At 39.4% G+C, this 18264-nt stretch overlaps 1 protein-coding gene across 1 annotated transcript in view; it reads right to left on the minus strand.

The window, feature by feature from the left end:
- The window catches only part of TTC27 (tetratricopeptide repeat domain 27), a 795933-nt gene that overhangs the window by 540356 nt on the left and 237313 nt on the right, over window positions 1–18264 (minus strand). The window contains exon 7 of the mRNA XM_073627729.1: window positions 16851–17015. Coding sequence (XP_073483830.1) covers window positions 16851–17015 — 165 coding nt within the window. The remainder of the gene's footprint in view (window positions 1–16850; window positions 17016–18264) is intronic.

Consider the following 18264-nt stretch of genomic DNA (forward strand, 5'->3'; position numbering starts at 1 on the left):
GCGTTTTTGAGCTGCAAATGGCATAGGCGTTTTTAAGCTGTTAAAAAAAACCCAGGACCAGTGGGTTCTGAGAGATGTTTTTCAGCTGTAAAAACGCTCTAACGCTGATAAACGCTCAAAAGCGCTCAAAAACGTCATTCACCAACGTTTTTTAACGTTTTTGATCCATTGAAAAAAAAAATTTTTTGAAAAAAAAAAACGCTAAAAAACGCTAACATACGATAATAAACGCTAAAAAAACGCTATTGCAAAAACGTTGAAAAAAGCTGAAAAAAGTTTTAAAAAATCACTGCAAAGATACTGGCATTTTCATAACGTTATTTTTTTACATTCTGTGTGCATGAGGCCTTATATTCATTTGTGGTCAGTTTTGAAGAAAGCTGACCATTAAAGCAAATCTAGTTTATAATACCACAGTATCTTCAGTAAATAAGGGCTTGTTTAAACACAGTACGAACGCATATGGAAGAAAAATAAAATGTAGCCTTGTTTAAACCATTGCGGTGCTGTCATTTATGTTTAAAAATATACAGAATTTTGCATTTTGTTCGCATTTAAACATACAGAAATCAACATGAATGCACATTAATACACTGCAAATGCATGCACAGGCAACTTAATAAACACATGGGTGTGCATACTACAAAAGTAATCATTGGAGTTTGATACAGACCTCCCAGTGTTAATGAGGAGGTGGATACTTGGCTCCTTGCACAGATAGAAAGGGCTGCAAGGGCTGGGAAAGTGATAACAATGGGGTATCTTAATCTGGAAATTGACTGGAGTAAGGGCACTGCAGGAACAGTTAAAGGGCAAAAAATGTATAAACCTATTAAAAGAAAATTTTATGATACAGTTCATAGAGGACCCAACTAAGAATGATGCTCTGCTGGACCTGGTAATCAGAAACCATGCAGAACTTATTACTAATGTTCATATAAAAGATATCTGGGTACCATAACATGATATCATTTCATGTTAGCTGTAAGCAATACGCACTTACTGTTAGTTTAACTTCTGTAACTGGGAAGATACTGGAGAGTTTAACCACAGAGCGACCGGCGCACGCCGATGTACATCGGCAGAATGGCACGGACAGGCAAATGGGCGTACCTGTACGTCCCTTTGAATTTGCCGCCGTGCCATCACATGCGTGCCGGAGGCGGCGCGCACCCGTCGCAAGCTCCGGGAGTCCAACCATAGGTCCCGCGGACTCTATGTCCGCCGGGATACCCGCGATCGTCTCACAGAGAGGGAAAAGCTAATGTAAACAAGCATCTCCCCGTTATGCCTAGTGACACTGTCACTGATCATAGCTCCCTGTGATCGGGAGCTATGATCAGTGATGTGTCACATACAGCCCCTCCCCCCAACAGTTAGAAACACTCCCTAGGACCCTTCCCTAGCCCCCTAATGGTTAACCCCTTCACTGCCAGTGTCATTTTTACAGTAATCAGTGCAATTTAATCGCACTGATCACTGTAAAAATGACAATGGTCCCACAATGTCGCAGTCATTATAAAAATCGCACATCGCCACCATTACTAATAAAAAAATATTAATAAAAATGCCATAAAACGTACCCCTATTTTGTAGACGCTATATCTTTTGCGCAAACCAATCAATAAACGCTTATTGCGATTTTTTTTACCAAAAATATGTAGAATACGTATCGGCCTAAACTGGGGGAAAAAATGTTTTTTTATATATTTTTGGGGGATATTTACTATAGCAAAAAGTAAAAAATAATGCGTTTTTTTCAAAATTGTCGCTCAATTTTTGTTTATAGCGCAAAAAATAAAAAGCGCAGAGGTGATCAAATACCACCAAAAGAAAGCTCTATTTGTGGGAAAAAAGGACGTCAATTTTGTTTGGCAGCCACGTCGCACGACCGCGTCATTGTCAGTTAAAGCAATGCAGTACCGAATCACAAAAAGTGCTCTGGTCTTTGGCCAGCGAAATGGTCTGGGGCTTAGGTGGTTAATAACAGACCACATAGATGAGTTCTTGCTGGAAAAAATATTTTAAGCAGAAATTAGCATGGATTCATGAAAGACAGAAGTTGTCAAACATACAGTTGTGCTCATAAGTTTACATACACTGGCAGAATTTATGATTTCTTGGCCATTTTTCAGAGAATATGAATGAGAACACAAAAACATTTTTCACTCATGGTTTGTGATTGGCTGAAGCCATTTATTATCAATCAACTGTGTTTACTCTTTTAAAATCATAATCACAACAGAAACTACCCAAATGACCCTGATCAAAAGTTTACACACCCTGGTGATTTTGGTCTGATAACATGCACACAAGTCGACACAAAGGTGTTTCAATGGTTATTAAAAGGTAACCATCTTCACCTGTGATCTGTTTGCTTATAATCAGTGTGTGTGTATAAAAGGTCAATGACTTTCTGGACTCCTGACAGAGCCTTGCATCTTTCATCCAGTGCTGAACTGGCGTTTCTGGAGTCTGAGTCATGGAGAAAGCAAACGAATTGTCAATGGATCTGCACAAAAAGGTAGTTGAACTGTAGAAAACAGGAAAGGGATATAAAAAGATATCCAAGGAATGCCAATCAGCAGTGTTCAAACTCGAATCAAGAAGTGGAAAATGAGGGGTTCTGTTGAAACCAAACCACGGTCAGGTAGACCAACTAAAATTTCAGCCACAACTGCCAGGAAAGTTCTTTGGGATGCAAAGAAAAACCAACGAATAACTTCAGATGAAATACAGGACTCTCTGAAAACATGTGGTGTGGCTGTTTCAAGATGCACAATAAGGAGGCACTTAAAGAAAGATAGGCTGCGTGGTCCAGTCACCAGAATAAAGCCATTACTACGCAAATGCCACAAAGCATCCCGCTTACAATACGCCAAACAGCACAGAGCCAAGCCTCAAACCTTCTGGCCCAAGGTCATTTGGAGTGATGAAACCAAAATTGAGCTTTTTGGCCACAACCATAAATGCTACATTTGGAGAGGAGTCAACAAGGCCTATGATGAAAGGTAGAGGTCGACCGATATATCGGCCGATATTTGGCTTTTTTTACTTAATCGGCATTGGCCGATTGTGCTGATAAAAAAAGCCGATTCAGCGGGACTTGCAAATGACTTCTGTAATAAAAGTCAATTGCAAGTTGTGTGAAGTTATCTTCTCTCCTCCTCTGGGCAGCCTGCCAAGTCTGATAAGAATATACATTGTATCTCTTTCAGGTTCTTTTATCAATAGACTGAACTCCGTGGAGAAGTTTTCAGTTTAACCATTTAAAGACTAAATCTTTTCTGACACTTGTTGCTTACAAGTAAAAATCCTGTATTTTCTGCTATAAAATCACTTAGAACCCCCAAACATTATATATATTTTTTTTAGCAGAGACCCTAGGGAATAAAATAGCGGTTGTTGCAATATTTTATGTCACACGGTATTTGTGCAGCGGTCTTTCAAACGCAATTCTAAAAAAAAAAAATTACACTAATGAAATTAAAAAAAAAAAAAGCAGTAAAGTTAGCCCATTTCTTTTCGTCCAAAAGTTTTGATTACCTGATTTTGTGTATTTAATATTTAAGATATAGTTATTTTTTTTTTAATCTAAATTCTACATACAAGTGAACTGATTGGAGGTTTGTTTTGTTTAATAAATGTTTAAATATAAAAAATTTTCTGTATCACTTATTACTTAAGGCTGCTTTCACACTGGAGCGGGCAGGCGTTGACGGTAAAACGCTGTTAATTTTAGCGGCGCTTTACCATCATTTTAGCGGCGCTATTCGGCTGCTAGCGGGGCACTTATAACCCAGCTAGCGGCCGAAGAAGGGGTTAAATGCGCCCCTGAAGCGCTGCTGCCGAAACGCTTTGTAGGCGCTTCGGCAGCGGTGCGCATTCATTTCAATGGGCGTGGAGTGGTGGAGGAGGGGTATACACCGCTCCAAAGATGCCGCTTGCAGGACTTTTTTTTAACATCCTGCCAGCGCATCGCCTTAGTGTGAAAGCACTCGGGCTTTCACACAGACTGCAGGGGAGCCGTTTTACAGGTGCTATTTTTAGCCCAAAAGCGCCTGAAAAACGCCCCAGTGTGAAAGGGGTCTAACTGTTAGATTTTATGAGATGAAGGGAAAAAAAAAAAAAAAAATCGGCCTAATATATCGGCCCAAAAAAATCGGCATCATATATCAGCCATCGGCCACCGCGATTTCTAAATATCGGCTTTGGCATCGGCCAGAGAAAAACCCATATCGGTCGACCTCTAATGAAAGGTACACCATTCCTACTGTGAAACACAGAAGTGGATCGCTGATGTTTTTGGGATGTGTGAGCTACAAAAGGCACAGGAAATTTGGTCAAAATTGATAGCAAGATGAATGCAGTATGTTATCAAAAAATACTGGAGGAACATTTGCATTCATCAGCCAGGAAGCTGCGCAAGGGATGTACTTGGACATTCCATCATGACAATGATCCAAAACACAAGGCCAAGTCAACCTGTCATTGGCTACAGCAGAATAAAGTGAAGGTTCTGGAGTGGCCATTTCATTCTCCTGACCTCAATATCATTGAGCCACTCTGGGGAAATCTCAAATGTGCAGTTCATGCAAGACAGCCTAAGAATTTACAGGAACTGGAGGCTTTTTGCCAAGAGGAATGGGCAGCTTTACCATCTGAGAAGATAAAGACCCTCATCCACAAATACTACAACAGACTTCAAGCTGTCATTGGTGTTAAAGGGGGCAATACACGGTATTAAGAAATGGGGTTTTACCCCCCGCTAGCGGCCGAGAAAGGGTTAAATACCACCGCAAAGCGCCTCTGCAGAGGCGCTTTGCCGGCGGTATAGCCGCGCCGTCCCATTGATTTCAATAGGCAGGAGCGGTAAGGGAGCGGTATACACACCGCTCCTTCACCGCTCCGAAGATGCTGCTGACATTCACATAGCGTCTAGTTTTAAATATGGCACCGCGGAGTTCGGAGGGACTCGGCGGCGCTGAACGAGCGCCGCCGAGAACACAGTGACTGGGCGGAGCCGAGATACACATAGCCGAGGGTTCTTGGCTCATCTCGGCGCCGTTCACAGTCACGTCCAGTCCCGCCATTGGACCTGTGTTATGTCTATCATAGGGACTGGGCGTGACTGTGAACGGCGCCTAGAAGAGCCAAGAACCCTCGGCTATGTGCATCTCGGCTCCGCCCAGTCACTGTGTTCTCGGCGGCGCTCGTTCAGCTTCGCCATGTCCCTCCAAACTCCGCGGCGCCATATTTAAAACTACACACTAAACTTGTGTATGTCGGCGGCGATCATGTAATGTACACTGGGGGCAAGGCTGCACTGACCACTGGGGCAAGGCTGCACTGGGGCAAGGCTGCACTGGGGCAAAGCTGCACTGGGGCAAAGCTGCACTGCACACTGGGGCAAGGCTGCACTGACAAGGCTGCAGATGGACACTGATAAGGCTGCATTGATGGGCATTTAAATGTAAGTTCTTTTCCTTAAACTTCCCTCCTAAAAGTTTTTTTCCTTAAAATTCCCTCCTAAACTTGGGGTGCGTGTTATACGCCGGCGCGTGTTATACGCCGATAAATACGGTATGTAAGCTCTGTGAATACAAGTACCAAATCAGTGTTTGCAGCTGACACCAAGCTATACAGTCGAACAACGTCCTTACGGGATGTCTTCAACTTACAAGCTGACATCAACGCACTGTTTATTTGGGCAACTTGGTGGCAAATGAGGTTTAATGTTGATAAATGTAAAGTTATGCTATTGGCGGCTAGGAATATGAATGTATCATACATACTAGGGAGAGAACAACTGGGGGAATCAATGGTGGAGGAGGATCTGGGTGTTTTTGTAGATCATAAGCTTAATAATTGCATGCAATGCCAAGCTGCGGTTTCCAAAGCAAGCAAAATCCTTTCTTGTATTAAGAAAGGTATAGACTCCAGAAAGAGATATTATTTTACCCCTGTATAAATCGTTAGTAAGACCTCATCTAGAATATGCCGTTCAGTTTTGGGAACCACTTTACAAAAAAAGATATTGGGGGAACTGGAGAAAGTGCAGAGAAGAGCAACCAAACTGATAAGAGGCATGGAGGAGCTCAGCTATGAGGAAAGATTAGAGGAACTGAATGTGTTCTCTCTTGAGCAGAGCAGATTAAGGGGGGATATCATCAAAATGTATATACACAGAAGTGGTCCATATAGTGAACTTGGTGCTGAGTTATTCACTTTAAGGTTATAACAGAGGACAAGGGAGCACTCTTTACATCTAGAGGAAAAGAGATTTAATCTCCAAATACAAAAAGGTTTCTTCACAGTAAGAGCTGTGAAAATGTGGAATAAGCTGCCTCAAGAGCTGGTTCTGGCAAGATCAGACTGCTTTAAAAAGGCCTGGATTCTTTCCTAAATGCACATAATATAACTGAAAAGGAAGGAATTTTTTTCCCTGCTGGAGCAAACTGGATCATGCTTTGCTGGGTTTTTTTGCCATCCTCTGGATCAACTGGGTATAGGATTGTGTATATGGGATTGTATGATTTATTTTTTTTTTTTTCCCTTTTATTAGTTGAACTTAATGGATTTGTGTCTTTTTTCAACCAGACTAACTATACAACTATATATAACTCATCAACGAAACAAATAATGTCCAAAAAACACACCGTAAAGCAATAAAATGAACTGCACCACAAACTCATTACAGAAGCATGTAAATGCACATGCGGAACTCCACATTGAATATGGGGAATGTGGTGTAAACAAGACTTAAGCAGGTCCAATTTTATTACTCAGACTTCGTAGGAAAAAATATAACAAAACTCAAGACATCAGGGGATAATACTGAATGATGTACAACCTAAGGACAGAAAAGCAGAAACAGTACGATGTGTCAGCATCACAGATTACTGCTGAAGAGGATTAGACAACATAATAAACACATCTAAGGGCAAAACATAATAATGGCAACTATTTCTCAAACTGAGGCTTTCAGGATTAGCACTTGTTCCAATACCAAGCCTGACAGATTGCTTTATCTGACCTGAGATTGTCAATTTTAATGTTTGACGTAGACATCTCCTCTATCAATTATGTTCAATCAGTTATAGTGATTTTAACTCAACAGTCTTAAAGACTTCAGCCGTGAATTACAGATAATGCTTTGATTGTGCTCTGCTGAAATGAAGTGCAAAAAACAATAAAACTGTAGATCTGACATGCAGACATCCAAATTAATTTTAACATACCATTTGAAACATTTTAGGAGCAATTCAACTTTATTATGTGTAATATTTTCCTATAAATCCTATACTAATTAGAATAATCTTTCAGATCCATATAAAAGTAAATGAATTCCAAGCCATGTGTAACAGAACTTACGGCAATATAAAGTATATGTTGTACTGGTGATAATATATTCCTTTATTTTAAGGCCAAGTTTAAAAAAAAAAAAAAAAAAAAACCCTCTTAGTTTTACAGCCAGCCTATGGGTCTGGAACACCCAATGGCTTGATATCACATTGTGGCTCTCCAAAAGAAGCTTTTTGCCAGGTGGAGCTTCCTTCTGTTGCCATCATTATTTTGCTCAGTTTCAGGCCAAAGCAGGTAGTCAAGCCCACTGTTCCCAAATTCCCACAGAAAATAATTGAGCAGAAATCATGAATTCTACTGTATGACTTGACTTACAGATGAGAAAAAATATATATAAATAAAATGGCTAACGTGAGAAATGAGGTAGGGAGATTAAATCACTAATCTTGAGCAGTGATGACAAGTAGGAGTGTCATTCATATATCACCATTCAGTCAAAATAGATATGTTGAGGTTATAACCAAATAAAAATATGATTATAACTTGGCGCCCTGCTGTTTCTTTCCTTTGCATGTCCTTGAGGGATCCATCCTAGATTTTCCAGGAGCTGCAGGAGTCTTATATCCACCTTCTTTATGATTTTCCCTAGTCATCACACAAACATTTTTAAACCTTTTCCCTGTATTTTTGTGACTTTGAGCGCTGACAGTGTTTGTATGCTCACAAGCCTTTGTTTTTGTTACTCGAACTAGACAGATCTGTTTCAGGTCTTATGATGGGTAGCATTTGGCCAAATTAAAGACTATGCACAACAGAATTTCAAAATGTATGTTACCAGTCAAATATGCTTAAAGCTGAACTCCAGCCAAAGACTATTTATGAACATTTGCAATGTAGAAATAAAATACCACCAATGAATCATGTGCCATTTTTGTATGATGCTGTATTTGAGAACATTTTTACTTTGAATTTACCCCTAACAGTACAGTAGGTGATGAATGTCTGACGCTGGGACTTCAGTCCTGGCTGGAGTACAGACCATAGCAGGTCGGCGCCTCTTCCATTCAGGAAATAGCTTGCATTATTTTCACAGAATGCAAGGCGTTCTGTGGTTGGAAGAGGGGAGATTGTGTCATTCATCTGCACATCTTACATTCGCAAAAGAAAATACTGCAAGAGAAAGTGACCTGACATATAAGGGCTTGTGTGAACAGTTGTTTTAGCAGCATTTGCCATACCTTAACATACTTTTACTATGCACGGACTTTTATGCCCTATACACACGACTGGTTTTGTCATCGGAATAAACTCTGAAGGTTTTTAAGACGGAGTTCCAACGGAATTCCGTTCAAGTTGTCTTGCATACACACAATCACACCAAATTCCGACCGTCCAGAAGGCGGGACTAGAAAATGGAAGTTCAATAGCCATTAGCCAATAGCTTCCATCTCGTACTTGCTTCAGAGCATGCGTTGTTTTTGGTGCGTCGGAACAGCATACAGATGAGCGGTTTTGCCGATAGTAATTTGTTCCATCGGAAAAATATAGAACATGTTCTCTATCTAAGTCCATCTGAATTTTCGACAGAAAAAGTCCAGACTCTTTCTGTCGGAAATTCCACTCGTGTGTACGCGGCATAACGTACGAGACTGAGAACGTGATTACTTTTGTTGGAAAACATTGAATGAAAGTCTTCCATAGTAGTTTATTACTGTCTACTGGTTGTTAGGGGAGTTTACGTTAAGGACCATATGGGCAATTTCTGTAAATGAACTGCCAGGGTAGAAACATTAGTATAGACTCAATTATCGTTTTAGAAATGCTCATTTCTGACTGGTTCTCTTTTATATAGGCGTTAAAATGATCTACCATATTGCCTATTAGATTGCAGGCGGACAAAAATAGCAGGAATCTGGAAGTGCCTGCAAGTACTTTCATATAGCTGACAGAGCACCCCATAAGCCTTGAAACCTGGGGAGCTCTTCTATATAAATGCAAAGGCACGCCTCCCCCAATATCTCACTAATGGTCAGTGAGGCCACTAATCAAAGAAAGAGAGCTAAATAGTGAAGTGCAGGAGGTGAGCCAGAGCTTTTGAAAAACAGTGTGCCCAGACTTTGGAGGTCCTGAGCACCCTGGATTCTAGGTACAGATGGCTTCTACGCATGTCTGTCTGCAGTGTAGTATTCAGAAATTGTATATAGGTTAATGTGAAATGCTATAATTACGTTGTTTGCTTCATGACCTGATCTATAACAGTCTGTGTTGTAACACATATGCATACCGCCAAGCTTTCTGAGATTAAGAAACGGGACATGTTTCAGCACAAAATATATATGCAAAGGACACTCCCCTGCCACTCCCACAGTTATGCAGACTATGAAGAATTAATATGCAAAAATATGATTGGTTAAACTTTTTCGTTTTACTGGTATTTCAAAATAGTTGGAAGAAAGGTTCACTGTACTTTGGTAGTTAAAGAGTAAATTGTTTTATACAACAAGAACGATGGAAAGAGCAGGACTTGGTTTCAAAAGAGAATCAGTCCCTCCAAAAAAAGGAAAGTTGGGAGATATGCAGAGGGTCCCTTATTACTAGGGGCCCCTGGTAAACAATAGTAGAACCTTATTCATCAAGCTGCTCGTCTGATTCAAACCTTTTTATGATATGAAAAGTAATGTGTGTACAATTCATCCAATTTAATATATTTCAGCCCATATGGCCTATATTTGATGTAGCATCATAGACATAATAATATTACTGATGGTAACATGTAAACTTAAAAAAATAGATATAAATATTACTCGGGTCTAAAAATATTCATTATATAGATTTCTGAAATCTACAATACATCTCTTTCTCTTGTACACTCACAAACAGCTATGTAGCTGTAGAAAATGATAATCTGTTGCAAAAATGTAATCCCTTGCTGCAAATATGTGTGGCTAATACAGTGCTTTATGAAATAAAAAGTAAAGTAGAAATGAAGATTAGTTGGCTAAATCTGGTCATTTTATGTCATATTACAGATTTAGCAGGTCAAATGAGACAAAAGCTCAACGGTGACCTCTTGTGTTCTATTATTTCAAATAATATTTGGCAATGATGGAAAATACATGCAGATCTTAAAAGATTTATCACACCTCGGTATTACAATGGTGATTGTAAAGCATGTGTACGGTTACTTAAATAGGTTTGGGGTCATAAAATGCAGGTAGTATATCAAATTCAGCTTTAGCCATTAACTAATTACTGACACTTAAATCATGTTTTACATATCTGAATTACTCTCTTCGCCTAACATGCGACTCGGCCTGCTCAAATTAAGATCAAATGACTTGTATTCATAGCTGATCACTGCCACCATGGGTGGTTGTCATACATCCCAAAGCGATTGCTTGTCAAAACATTTGCAGACATTTACATGCAAATGCATTCCCATATCCCACAAGTTTGCTATGCATCCTGATCTGCAGCTTATTTTGCACATTGATTTTTATGTTCAAGAATGCAAAGGCAGGAATAGGTACCCCTTTTTCTGGACTTGCATGCCCTAGTGATTGTGGGAAGGTGCTAAAAGACAGAATTCAGAGAGCAGTGGTTAATGATTCTTACTTTGAATGGTCTAAGGTTATCAGTGGTGTACCCCAAGGTTCAGTTCTGGGACCTTTACTTTTTAATATCTTTATAAATGATATTGGGTCTGGGATCAAAAGTAACATTTCTGTCTTTGCAGATGACACCAAGCTATGCAGTGGAATAACGTCCTTACAGGATGTCTCCAATTTACAAGCCGACCTCAATGCATTGTCTAATTGGGCAACTATGTGGCAGATGAGGTTTAATATTGAGAAATGTAAAGTTATGCACTTGGGGGCTAAGAATATGCATGCATCATACATACTAGGGGGAGTACAACTGGGGGAATCCGTGGTGGAGAAGGATCTGGGGGTTTTGGTAGATCATAAGCTCAATAATAGCATGCTCTGTGTGTCCATTTAGACACAGAACCTCGGCTCGGCACCACCCCCTCTCTCTGCTCATTGGCTTACTGCCTTTGATGGACAGCAGCAGGAGTCAATGGCACCCACTTCTGTCTCAGCCAATGAGGAGGGAGAGCCCCCGGACACCCGAGGCTCTCGTGCAACATCGCTGGATCGAGATGGGGCTCAGGTAAGTATGGGGGGGGGCTGAGGGGAGCTGCTGCACACAATTTATCTTAATGCATAGAATGCATTAAGATAAAAAACCTGCCTTTAGAACCACCTTAAATACTTTCAGTTAAACCGCCTAAAATAATGCATATAAAACTAACAAATATTCATTTTTATTAAACTAACACTGTAAAAAAATGGAGGCATGTAAATGACATGCTGGAATTCAGCCGCAAATTGCAAAACCTATTGATGCATGTCTTCAAGATTACAGCTGGTGCTACAGACAAGCCTTAATATAGATCCTGTTGTGCTTTGAATTAATTGAACATGGCAAAAGTGGAAAGGAATGTTCTGGCTCTTTACATTCTTTTTTTCTGAATGTACAGAAATGTCAATGTCTTATTAGTAGAGTATTTTATAGAGCTTCAAAAGAGGGGTAACTTTTTGTCAGTCAGAAAAACACTTTTGCATTTGGTGAAAGTTACATAGAACATGTGCTTGACAACATGCTCACATACCCTATATATACAATACACTCATACTTAGTGTATGATATATATACATATAACAGCAAAAGTGTGTGTACATCATAACTTAAGACAAAATGAAATGCTCAGGTTACTGAGCTGGATATAAAAGTCCTACTGTCTCAGAATACTAAGCTAAACGGATCTTGTATTGAGATGCTGGGTTCTAGCCACTCTATGGGACTGTGCTTCTTTTGATTTGCATAGTGTTCAAACTTCCTAAAGGGGTAAGCTATACTTTCATTCAAGATATACCTTATTTTGTGTTTTTAAACTGCTGCTCACTAACTTGCCTAGACCTTCTAAGTCACTTTGCTAGTGAGAGGGATTTAAAGCAGAGGAAAGTGAATTGCAAAAGAATGATGTAGACAGGAACTAGGGAAGCTACATTAGTCTATGAAACACCAAGCAAAACACTTTATTCAGAGAACTAAATGACCCTTTGTAGATTGAAGAAGACTGGAAAAAGCCCAAGACCTCTGAGCTAGATAGTTTAGAACAGATCAAGGCAAAGGAGATTCCAAGAGTGATACCACAATCCTGTTGCTGTACCTTCACACCACTTGGGACACAGGCAAACATTTGATCTTCATTCAAACAGTGCATACAGATAAAGGTGATACAGTTAAATAAAAACACAATGAAAATTTGACTTTTCAAACATTAATTCAACAAACCTGTAAGATATGCTGTGGAAAAAGTAAGAACATCCGTGGCATCAGAAGCTAGTAGTTTCTGACCACTCCTCAATGCACAATTCCTACAGTTCTGTTTCCTTGTATAAACTTGTATAAACTGCCCATTTCAAAGCCCTCACAACACTGCAAATGTGTTAGAAATCAGGGACTAAGCCAATACATAGCCCTCCATTTATACTTTTTGAGACATTCCTCTGTGAATCATTATTGTGCTGAAAGATTGATTTCTGGCTTAACTTAACATCTGAAGAGATAGTCTCACATTCTCATCAAGCACACTTGAATACGATGCAGAATTCAAAGTTGATTTAACTACAAGCTGCCCAGGCCCCGAAGGAGCAAAGAAACCCCAAACTATAAAATTTCCACCACCATGCTGCACAGTTGGTATAAGGTTCTTCTCTTGAAATGCTGGTTTGCATTAAACATACTATCTATTGGTACTGTGGCCTAACAACTATATCCACAGCACATTGTTCCAAAAGGCCTGGCCATTGCCTATATAGTCAATGGCAAACTGTATTCTTGCTCTAAAGTTTTGTTTTTTGTTTTTTTTAACATGAAAAGTCTTTTTTTTTTCTGGCAGACTTCCCATGCAGATTAATTTGACACATTTTTTCTGATTGTAGATGCATGGATTTTGACACCAACTGTTGCCAGAGTTACCTGAAAACTCCACAATTAAATGTTCTCAAATGTTGCTCAAATGTTTCCAGACATTTGGTGATCTTTTTAAATACCTTGACTCCTAGGGATCTGAAACCTTTTGATCTTGGCATGATGCCAATAGCAAAGAGGACACCAGAATCTAAAGGGCAAATTCTGCCTGCATACTCCCTAATGAGGGCCTAATCTTAGGCACCTAATCTGTAGACTGGATTTTAATTTCAAGGATTGAAAATATAGGGGAATATTGTACCTACTTTTTACGCATTAAAAATCAACATTTTTTTGTAGATTTAGATTATTAGACTCAATGTTCCATGTCAAGTTAATGTGTCATTTGTTAACCACTTGCCGACTGCCTACCGCAGATGTACTGTGGGAGGTTGGCTCTATTGCGGCTCTATGCACGTCATTTAGTGCAATAGAAACTGGAGGGCAGAATCACGCATTGATTAGACACAGGGGATGCCAATAAGTGGGTCCAGCGAACCTGATGTCCGGCGACCACCCTCAATCGTTCATTATTCCTGGGAGAGGCAGAACGCCGATCTGCCTATGTAAACAATGCAGATCGACATTCTGACAAGGTAGAAGATGGAGATCTTGTGTTCCTGCTAAGCAGGAACACCGATCTGTCTTCACCCGGCAACCCCCATACAGTTAGCAAACACCCCCTAGGGACACACTTAACCCTTTGATCGCCCCTGGTGTTAACCCCTTCCCTGCCAGTGTCATTAGTACAGTAACAGTGCATATTTTTAGCACTGATCACTATAATATTTTTAGCACTGATCACTGTAATAATGTCAATGGTCCCCAAAATAGTGCCAAAAATGTCAGGTAGGTGTCTGATTTGTCTGCCACAATCTCGCAATCCCGCTAATAATCGCTGATTGCCGCCATTACTAGTAAAAAAAAATAAATAAAAGTGCCATAAAAAAAATTTCATAGTTTGTAGACGCTATAACTTTTGCCCAAAACCAATCAATATATACTTATTGGGATTTTTTTAAATTGATGAAGAAATTAAATTTTTTTTGTATTGGATATGTATTCTAGCAGAAAGTAAAAATTGATTTGTTTTCTATTTTGTCGGTCTTTTTTTGTTTATAGCACAAAAAATAAAAATCGGAGAGGTGATCAAATACCACCAAAAGAAAGCTCTATTTGTGGGGAAAAAAAAGGGTATCAAGTTTATTTAGGTACAGCATCTCACAACCACGCAATTGCCAAAATAAAATAACGCAGTGCCGTATCACAAAAAATGGCTTGGACATTAAGGGGGTAAAATCCCCCTGAGCTAAAGTGGTCAATATACAGTGGGGACGGAAAGTATTCAGACCCCCTTAAATTTGTCACTCTTTGTTATATTGCAGCCATTTGCTAAAATCATTTAGGTTCATTTTTTTCCTCATTAATGTACACACAGCACCCCATTTTGACAGAAAAACACAGAATTGTTGACATTTTTGCAGGTTTATTAAAAAAGAAAAACTGAAATATCACATGGTCCTAAGCATTCAAACCCTTTGCTTAGTATTTAGTAGAAGCCCCCCTTTGATCTAATACAGCCATGAGTCTTTTTGGGAAAGATGCAACAAGTTTTTCACACCTGGATTTGGGGATCCTCTGCCATTCCTCCTTGCAAATCCTCTCCAGTTCTGTCAGGTTGGATGGTAAACGTTGGTGGACAGCCATTTTTAGGTCTCTCCAGAGATGCTCAATTGGGTTTAAGTCAGGGCTCTGGCTGGGCCATTCAAGAACAGTCACAGAGTTGCTGTGAAGCCACTCCTTGGTTATTTTAGCTGTGTGCTTAGGGTCATTGTCTTGTTGGAAGGTAAACCTTCGGCCCAGTCTGAGGTCCTGAGCACTCTGGAGGTTTTCGTCCAGGATATCCCTGTACTTAGCCGCATTCATCTTTCCCTCGATTGCAACCAGTCATTCTGTCCCTGCAGCTGAAAAACACCCCCACAGCATGATGCTGCCATCACCATGCTTCACTGTTGGGACTGTATTGGACAGGTGATGAGCAGTGCCTGGTTTTCTCCACACATACCGCTTAGAATTAAGGCCAAAAAGTTCTATCTTGGTCTCATTGGACCAGAGAATCTTATTTCTCACCATCTTGGAGTCCTTCAGGTGTTTTTTAGTGGGCTTTCATGTGTCTTGCACCGAGGAGAGGCTTCTGCCGGGCCACTCTGCCATAAAGCCCCGACTGGTAGAGGGCTGCAGTGATGGTTGACTTTCTACAACTTTCTCCCATCTCCCGGCTGCATCTCTGGAGCTCAGCCACAGTGATCTTTGGGATCTTCTTTACCTCTCTCACCAAGGCTCTTCTCCCCCGAAAGCTCAGTTTGGCTGGACGCCCAGCTCTAGGAAGGGTTTTGGTCATCCCAAATGTCTTCCATTTAAGGATTATGGAGGCCACTGTGCTCTTAGGAACCTTAAGTGCATCAGAAATTTTTTTTGTAACCTTGGCCAGATCTGTGCCTTGCCACAATTCTGTCTCTGAGCTCTTCAGTCAGTTCCTTTGACCTCATGATTCTCATTTGCTCTGACATGCACTGTGAGCTGTAAGGTCTTTTATAGACAGGAGTTTGGCTTTCCTAATCGAGTCCAATCAGTATAATCAAACACAGCTGGACTCAAATGAAGGTGTAGAACCATCTCAAGGATGATAAGAAAAAATGGACAACACCTGAGTTAAATATATGAGTGTCACAGCAAAGGGTCTGAATACTTAGGACCATGTGATATTTCAGTTTTTCTTTTTTAATAAATCTGCAAAAATGTCAACACTTCTGTGTTTTTCTGTCAATATGTGGTGCTGTATGTACATTAATGAGGAAAAAATGAACTTAAATGATTTTAGCAAATGGCTGCAATATAACAAAGAGTAAAAAAATGTAAGGGGGTCTGAATACTTTCCGTCCCCACTGTAGATCACTGTTATCTGTAGGCAGCATTCAAATCATGATACAATATCTGCCTGTCCAAATATGTTGAAAAAGGCAACAGTTTTCAAGTTGTGTACATACTTTTTTTTACATGACTGTACATGCAGCCAGGGGAAAAGACTAAGTATGCATTGATGTACATTTGTTTTTCATTTCCAACTTTTCAGTTTTGCAAACATCCATGTATAATGGGGAGGCTTTAGTTCTGCTCTAAAGAAATATTTCCATCTATGATGAAAGCCTAATCTGACAGATATGGGCAGTTCAGATATCGCTCAACTCTCTGTTTCCATGGGGAGAGAGTTACAAACACACACCAATACTGCCTTTTGAAGGATAGCATCTTTCTATTCACAGCTGAGTAGATATCACCTGCTTCCCAATTTGAGTCAAGTTTATGCATGGGAAGACTATCAAAACATATGGTCTAAAATGAAAATCTGTCCTTGCTTTGACACATTATATCGACAAATTGTATAATATGTGATTCAAATCATTTTCAACCAATTTAAAATAAAATATATAAAAAATAGGGCTTACCTGATAACATTATCTTTAACCTTGCCATGTCTTTGGCTTGATTGAGAAATTCTTTTGCCTTCTTGTATTCATAGTAATAGAGAGACAAATATCCACACTCCAGCTGAAGTTGCAAAAATAAATCTTGGGCTCCTTTTTCCAAAAGCATGTTTCCAATTTTCTGAACTGTGAAAAAAAATGCAATGTTAAGGTGCTATTTCAGCTTTATACAAAAATGTACCATACATTGCAATAAAGGGCACTTCATAAAATATTATATCACTATGTTATATTTTGATAAAGAGTATTGTGATACCACATACATTTACAAAATATTTAACTAAAAAAATATGCTCCTATAGCAGCGAAAAAACACATCAACTCATAAAAACACCTTGCTTTCCTTTAAATTTACATTAAATAAATACATGCATAGAAATACCTTTGTTCGATTAGATCACTAAACAAAGTTTCTACTACCTATGCATATGGATACACTAGTATATACAGTATAGTAGGTGCAAAAGTCAACATTAGGAATTCAGTCTTATGTAAAAGGTTACAATATTGGCTAGTCAGTCCATTCATCACCACCTTGAAGTCATTAATATGTCTCTGGAAAATGAAGTGGCTGTATAATAAACACTTTTCGTTCAAATGTACTCTACAAACAGGATTTCTACATGAGCCATGACATCATTAGAAGTTCTAAAAGAATGGATACATAATCATGCACCGCCTATGCCCTATTAAACCCTACTTTTGAGTGGTTAGTGGACATTTTTTTATAAAAAAGTACAGATTAAATTGCATGCCAATACATTCCCTTATATCATATACCCTAGAGTGCAACCCATTAATGTGTTTCAAATAATCTTATTTAGATGGAATAAATATAGTAAATCAACTCAGAACATCACTCTGTGTATAAAATGTCAATGAATAAAATAACAATGCTCACTACGTCCATCCCTTTATGTCTACAGTGTACCCATCTTCTGATGGCTACTACCAGCACCGTTTCACAGAGCTCAAATCATCTCAAACTGGTTTCTTGAACATGACAATGAGTTCACTGTACTCCAATAGCTTCCACAGTCACCAGATCTCAATCCAATAGAGCACCTTTGGGATGTGGTAGAAAGGGAGATTCGCATCATAGATGTGCAGTCGACAAAACTGTAGCAACTGCGTGATGCTATCATGCCAATATGGACCAAATTCTCTGAGGAATGTTTCCAACACCTTGTTGAATCTATGCCACAAATAATTAAGGCAGTTCTATAGGCAAAAGGGGGTCCAACCCAGTACTAGCAACGTGTTTTCTGGGTTGTTTTTCTCTGTTGGTTTAACTTTTGTCTGTCTTTTTTTTCTTTTCAGATTAACTATGAAATTAAATCTGGCTTTACCTAGTTGTAATACATTGATGTTAGAC

This window comes from Aquarana catesbeiana, linkage group LG04 (assembly GCF_042186555.1).
Source record: "Aquarana catesbeiana isolate 2022-GZ linkage group LG04, ASM4218655v1, whole genome shotgun sequence".
Lineage (NCBI taxonomy): Eukaryota > Metazoa > Chordata > Amphibia > Anura > Ranidae > Aquarana > Aquarana catesbeiana.